Source organism: Berghia stephanieae, chromosome 1 (assembly GCF_034508935.2).
Source record: "Berghia stephanieae isolate SIO BIC M18660-M18661 chromosome 1, UCSD_Bste_1.3, whole genome shotgun sequence".
Lineage (NCBI taxonomy): Eukaryota > Metazoa > Mollusca > Gastropoda > Nudibranchia > Aeolidiidae > Berghia > Berghia stephanieae.
In genome coordinates this window covers 95,811,517-95,819,016 of record NC_088360.1, presented here as the reverse complement: position 1 = coordinate 95,819,016, position 7,500 = coordinate 95,811,517, and the positions used below count along the sequence as shown (strand labels likewise).

At 37.3% G+C, this 7,500-nt stretch overlaps 1 protein-coding gene across 3 annotated transcripts in view; it reads left to right on the top strand.

The window, feature by feature from the left end:
* Nucleotides 1-7,500, top strand: part of LOC144962461 (mutS protein homolog 5-like) — a 50,542-nt gene that overhangs the window by 27,085 nt on the left and 15,957 nt on the right. For all 3 annotated transcript variants that reach the window (XM_078895420.1, XM_078895421.1, XM_078895423.1), the window contains 4 exons: nucleotides 167-239; nucleotides 750-859; nucleotides 3,435-3,515; nucleotides 3,937-3,982. In XM_078895420.1, the coding sequence (XP_078751546.1) occupies nucleotides 167-239; nucleotides 750-859; nucleotides 3,435-3,515; nucleotides 3,937-3,982 (310 nt within the window). The remainder of the gene's footprint in view (nucleotides 1-166; nucleotides 240-749; nucleotides 860-3,434; nucleotides 3,516-3,936; nucleotides 3,983-7,500) is intronic.

Below are 7,500 nucleotides of genomic sequence, written 5' to 3'. Positions count from 1 at the left end.
AAAAAGTTTTATTGAAATTGGCATAGAATATGCTTGGATATAAGCACAGACATAAATATTTACTTTGAGGAAAGAGCAATTAAGACATTGTGATGAAAATTACTTTGTTAAAATAAAGGTGTCTAAAAAATTTGGAGATTATTTTTACTGTCTTTTTTTTTTTCAGATTGATTTTGAAGAGTCCAAGATTCGAAAGAGATTTATAGTCTTGCCACATGTAGACAAAAATTTGGACGAAAGTAAGAAGCAAATTTTTTTGTCTTGAACCTTTCATGGTCTCATGATGCATATCATTAATTGCATCTATACATTTATTTTTGTTATTATTATCATGACTATCCTCATTATCATCGTTTTATTATTATTATTATTATTATTTTATTATTATTATTATTATTATTATTATTATTAATATTGTTGTTGTTGTTGTTATTGTTGTTGTTGTCATTGTCATCATCATCATAATCGGCATCATCATCATCATTAATGTTATGATTATTGATGTTAATGTCAATCCTACCGTACACTGACAAAACACATTTTTTCAAAGCTTGTCAAAAACTACTGGGTTTGAGACTTAGTGGTAATTTTAATTGATCTACATTTAAATTAAAAGTTTTCCATGCAATATATAAAAATTTGTTGTTGTTTTTTCAGCATACAGTAAAATAGCTGTCACTTCTATATCCTTTTTTAACATTGCATCTATACCTGCTTGTATTTTTGTCTGGTTCTTTTTTTCCACACAGAAAAGCGTACATATAATGGTCTGCCCGACTTAATGAATGAAGTGGCTCGGCAAGAAATTGAGACTTTAAGTTCTGACATCACAGAATGTTATGTGAGCTATCTTCCAGAGGTGAGCATCATATTTTGTTCATGTGTGTTGATAATTTTGTTCAGAATATATTGAATTACAGACCTGTAATTGGCAGTTATTAGAAATACGACAATGAAGTTTTGCATGAATTCATATTCTGCTGCGTGCGTTGAGAAACCTTGGTGTCATGATTGATAATGATATTTCAATGCACTAGTAAAAAGCCCGCAATTTCGCGGGGAAAGAACTATTTTCATTCGATATCATTTTCTTGATTAGCTTGATTACGATTAGATGCACACTTTAATCGATGTGCTTGTCGTCGCTGCCATACTTTATTCAGCATGATTTTAGTTTATCAGTCAGTAGATATCAATATCAATAAGTCACAAGTCTTTACCACGCTTGACTTGGGAGGCCTTCCGAAAGCTCCTACAAAGGGAAACAACTTAAATAATATTCCCTCAACTAACCCCAAGAAAAAGTAACCCTAATAGGAAAATAAACACCCTAGCATTAAGACTAACCCTAATAGAAAAAAACCCTCGGACTGCTTTGCACTACCTTTGAATACTTCACAAATTAAAATGGCGGCCGAGAATCAAAACAATGGTCAAATTAGGACATTTTAAACTGTCACAAATCTATCAAGGTTTGTTCTAGAGTTTTTAAAATGCTTCTTTATGATGACAAATTGAATAAATAAACGCCTGACAAAAGATATACGGTGAAAATACAAATTGAAAGAATACTGGGGATGTAGGAGCTTTCTGAATGTCTCCCCCCTAGCACCTTTACTAAGACCTATGACTAACACTAATAGAAAAAATATTCTCACAAATTTATATGATGACAAATTGAATAAATAAACGCCTGACAAAAGATCAACGGTGAAAATATAAATTGAAAGAATACTGGGGATGTAGGAGCTTTCGGAATGTCTCTCCTTTACCTAACTTATGTGAGGTCAAATGAAAATCTGAAGCAGACGCGAATAATATCAAGTTTGTTCGGGCTAGAAGCTAGACAGATACAATTGACAGTTTGCCGACGTTTAATTAAATATTTCCCAGGGCAATAATTATCACATCGATGGCATAAAAACGACCGTAATATCAGCAGTAATATTAGTTGACGTTTTTAATTGGTGAAACTTGTTTAAAATTTGTGTAAATCCGAATACCTTCATGTGATCAAGTGAATAATATCACTATGAATGCCACGATTTGCTGAAAAATGCCAACACAAACACACACACACATGTATACACAACACACACACAAACACACACACACACATGTACACACACAAACATACACGCAATTAGAACATACTACTACATAACAACACTGATCACTGCTAAATCAACAACACAACGGAAGTAATAATAATACTTGATGTCATAAATAGATGCAAATTGACAACTTTTTACAGTGACGAAATTGGTTTGCTGATCTGTTAGTGTCGTCGGTACGTATTTTATAATATCTGTGTGACTCAACGAACTTTCAAACTGACTTTAAATTATAAAAGGAAATCAAGTTATCTGTTTATCTATCTGTAAAAATGCATTTCTAATTTTCAAATATTTCAGTAGAGATGTGCGCCGTATCATTTTTTTTATTGACTCAAATAAGCACAATGTTCTCCACAATGTTCTCCACAATGCTATATTTTTTTAAGAAAGGATACACAGGTTAATAATGTCTGTGGATATTGACCGTGAACTTAAAGAAAATTGTAATCGTTCAGAACTGCCTTACAAGATATATATATATATATATATATATATATATATATATATATATATATATATATATATATATATATATATATATATATATACATAAAGCATGCAAACTTGGTTGAGTCAGAGGAGGATCGTATTACTAGATGGAAGATATAAGATATAGTTTGAATTTTAAAAAATAGATTAATAATTGATTTTATCTTATCTATCTGTAATGTTGAATAAAATATAAATATTTATATTTTAGGACTTAATGTAAGCCATTAAAATAAGAAGTTACTCAAGTTTTGAACAGAGAAAAATGTGGACTTTTAAAAATCTTACTTTATCTTTTTAGTCTCACCTGGAACTTAAGGTATCCACCCTTGATTTTAGTCATGGTCTGTTTCCGATCACTTCCTTCTCTTTACCCCAATACATAAACATCTTTTATTTATTTTTATTTTTACACAGACATAGAGCCTGTGTTCCAGTTCATCATGTCTAATGACTAATGACATTGTAATGGTCATTTTAAACACATCGTACAGTTTAAGTCACTAAAGGGTTGAAAAGCGATGTCTTAAACAATGGCCTTGCAAGTTGATGAACCAATAAGTTCCTTTTTTCTATATTCCTTACTTTGCTGATACTTAAATAAAGGACGATTGTCGGTTCTCAATATTGAGTAAAGTGTGATGGAAATTTGTCACCAAGTGTAGTACCAAGGTTGTTGAGAAATGGCACCTTTAGGAATGATTTTTCAGTTTCTGTCTGCTTATCTCTTTTTATTTGTATTGTTCAAGTTATAACTAGTTGAACAATAGATAGTTGTAGATAATAATTTTGTGTATATCTTTATGTTATAATATATGATTCTAACAGATTGGCTACCTGTTGGTAATTGACTTACCTGAGGGCAAAACTCCAGAGGATGATCACTCCATTGAGGGAATGAAGTTTATGGTGGGTTACTGAACTCATTAGTTATGATACTTGTCTCTATGTGATAGATGTATGCAAAGCAGCCCAAGGAGCTATTTTTATCCTAATAATACTTATCTTTTAGAAATCACTTTGGTCTTTTACAAAGTGCTTTTTGCCATGTCTATTACATTAGCTAATAAATAACTACTGTTTGGATAAAGGGCCCATAAATAAAATAATCTGGTTGTGGATACACTCAAGAAAAAGAAGAGAGAGAGAGAGAGAGAGAGAGAGAGAGAGAGAGAGAGAGATTATCAACAGGTGTTTCACAATATTTGAGGAATACTTTGTGAGAGAGGGATAGAGTATTGAGTATTGTTTGATTATGTACCTTTAGTTATGCTTTGTATTTCCCCTCATCTCTATGTCTAGTTGTTTTATTATCATTGTTTTATTTCAGTTTCATTCAAACAATCAACTTTTCTACAAGTCTCCAAAAACAAGTGGTAAGTAATTATCAGAACTGTTCTAGGCTGGTGTCTTAGTCATAATGTTGCAAACAATTGTCACTCTACATTTAATGGTACAGAAAGAAAAAAAACTTCAGCTCCATGGGAAGATGATTACCTACTTATCTATATTTTCCCAAGAATACATTGTGCTTCTAAGACTAAAGGGAGAACTTTGACAGTCAATATTTCAATTTATAAAAGTGGAATACAGCTGTATGTCACTTTTAAAAAAAGTAGTCTTTCATAGCCGAAAGGATTTAGGAGTCAGAGTTTATCTTGATTTCATCAGAGAACACGTGAGGAAGACCAAGGCAAAAGTGTCCATGCGTAATGCCCTCCTTGGAAAGCTGGCAAACATGAACTGGGGAACTGACCCTAAAACTCTAAGGACCACAGCACTGGCCCTCAGCTACTCAACTGCGGAGTACTGCTCAGTTGTATGGGCCCGATCATGCCATGCCTCCAAGCTAGACCCCGAGCTCAACAACGCCTGCCGGATCGTAACGGGCCAGCTGAGAGCAACACCATTACCACTGGTCTACCGTGCAGCAGGAATAGCCCCACCACACATCCGGAGGGAAACTCATGCCCAAATACAAAAATACAAACTGGGAATGGACCAGAGACACCCCCTTCATGACCACAGTTGCCCCAAAAGCAGGCTCAAATCAAGGAAAAGCTTCCTCACAGTAGAGAGCCTTCACCAAGACCACTCAGCATTCTCCCGCCTGGACAAATGGGTAGAATGGGACAAGACAGCAAACGATGCCCTCCAGCCCCTAACAGAAAAGCTCCCAGCAGGCACAGACCTCAAGAGAAAAGACTGGTGGCGTTGAACAGAGCTAGAGCAAAGGTGGGAAACACCGCCACCAACCTCTTTAAATGGAAAATCTCACCGGGCACTGAATGCCCATGCGGTCACCCCAGACAGACCATGGACCACATCCTGTCCGAATGCTCGCTGGGACCTCACTGCACCAATGCTGACCTGAGGGAATGCAACCAGACTGCCCGGGACTGGCTGACTCACTGGCGCGACAAGATATGATGATGATTAGAATTGAAAGGACTTTAAAGATTTCTTGCTAAGTTCCTTATCCTTAGATGAGACACCAGTCTGTTGCAAAGTACTTTCCACCAGATCTTATATACACTTGAAAGCATTTAGCTTTAATGCCAGTTCCTCATTCAAGATAATTAACCCCACATTTGCTCACTTGGATAACATGGGTGATTCCTGTTGACATCAGACATCCTGTTTGATTGATTATCTATATTCCTTCACGAGTGGCTAGGCAACAGGATCTTATGGTGCTGTTGCGAAGGGTGTATTTTTTTTTTTATTTCCTCAGTCAAATTTAAATAGGCCATTGTAATTATAATTCAGCCCAAGCTGAGGCTAAAAAAAAAATACAAAACGAGCTAATAGATTTACTATCTTTTGGATTATTTTAGTCACAGAAAAAAATACAGAAATTAAAAAGCCTCCAACTGACCTTTTATTTCTTTGTTGATATTCCAACACTCACATCCGTATAGGAGGACTGACCATATATATGTTTTCAAAGCTTCTTTTGAAATGAAGATAAATAATTATAATTATCACCTTGTTAACAATTTTGATCCCCGTGTGGTGTCCGGGGTCCCTCAACTGAGAGGGTCAAGAATAGCCCAACGCCAAGCCAGCGTGTCGTAAAAGGCGACTAATGGTGTGTGATTCCCCCATCTTTGAGTCACCTGGTCCTCCAGGTTGGGGGTTGGCAAAGGGTTAACACCCCTTTCCGTTAAACTCAAACCGTTACAGAAACACAGACAGACAAACCAAATCCTTTTTTTAGCTTGGGCGACCGAAGAGTTTCTGGAATTACAGAATTTATGAAGGACAACAGACAAAGCCGAAAGGACTCTGCTGACCCGATGACGTCTTCGCCAAACAAGCAGCTTCGAATTGCGTCGTGGAACGTTCGCACCATGTATGAAGCAGGAAAAAGCTCTCAAGTTGTGACTGAGATGAGAAGATACAGGCTGCATATACTTGGAGTAAGCGAAACCCACTGGATACAATCCGGACAGAAACACCTCAAGTCTGGGGAGAAGATTTTATATTCAGGGAGAGGGGACGGGATTCATACACAGGGAGTAGGAATAATTCTAAGCAAGTTTGCCCAGAAGTCACTGAGAGGATGGGAACAATGCGGAGAAAGGATCATCATGGCGTCCTTTACAACACGGAGTAAGAAGATCAGCATGAACATTGTACAGATCTATGCCCCAACAAATGATGCAACAGATGAGGACAAAGATACATTTTATGGTCTGCTACAACAAGTCATTGACAAGTTGCCAAGGAAAGACATCAACATATTGATGGGAGATGCTAATGCAAAAGTGGGACAGGATAACGTAGGCTATGAAGGTATCATGGGACGTCATGGCATGGGAGAAATGAATGATAATGGTGAGAGATTTGCAAATTTCTGTGCATTCAACAGTTTGGTGATTGGAGGATCAGTGTTCCCCCATAAGAGGATCCACAAAGCAACTTGGGTCTCACCAGATGGTGTGACAGAGAATCAGATTGATCATTTTTGTATCTCTCGTAGATTCAGACGTTCATTGGAAGATGTGACAGTACGGAGAGGGCAGATGTTGGATCAGACCACCACCTGCTATTGGCAAAGCTTAAGCTCCGACTCAGAAAACACGGGGCCAGATCACATACAAGAAGAAAATTCGAGGTGAATGCACTTGATGGGGAAAAGAATGAGGAATTCAAACTACAATTGAGTAATAGATTCCAACCTCTTACTGAGCTCGAGGAGGACATAGATGTAGAGTCACATTGGGCAAAGATCAAGGAAGTTTACATAACAACTTGCCACGAGGTATTGGGGGTAAAGAAATCGGAACATAAAGAATGGATAAGTCCAACCACCTTGGACCTTATTGAAAAGAGGAGAACAAGGAAGGAACAAGTGAATGCAAGCCGAACAAGGGCTTCAAGACTGGATGCACAAGAGCAGTATCGAGCCATAGCTAAGGAAGTCAAAAGATCTGTGAAGAAAGACAAGGAAGCATTCATGAACAGACTTGCAGAGAAAGCAGAAGCAGCAGCGACTGGAGGACACATGAGGATCCTTTATCAAACTACCAAGACACTTGCTGGAAAATATGGGAAACCAGAGGTACCAGTCAAAGACAAAGATGGGAAAACTATTTTTGGAAAAGAGGCTCAATCTGAACGATGGAGGGAACATTTCAACTGCCTTCTGAACAGACCACCACCAGACAACCAGCCAGAAATTTTGCCTGCAAGGAATGAACTACCAATTAGCTGTGATCCACCATCGATAGCAGAGATTGTGGGTGCCATTAACAAGATGAAAAGGGGAAAGCTGCTGGACCAGACCAGATTCCACCGGAGGCTCTAAAAGTTGATGCGGAAAGAAATGCTGAGGCCCTGCACCCACTATTTGAGAGAATCTGGAATGACGGGATATTCCCAAAGGATT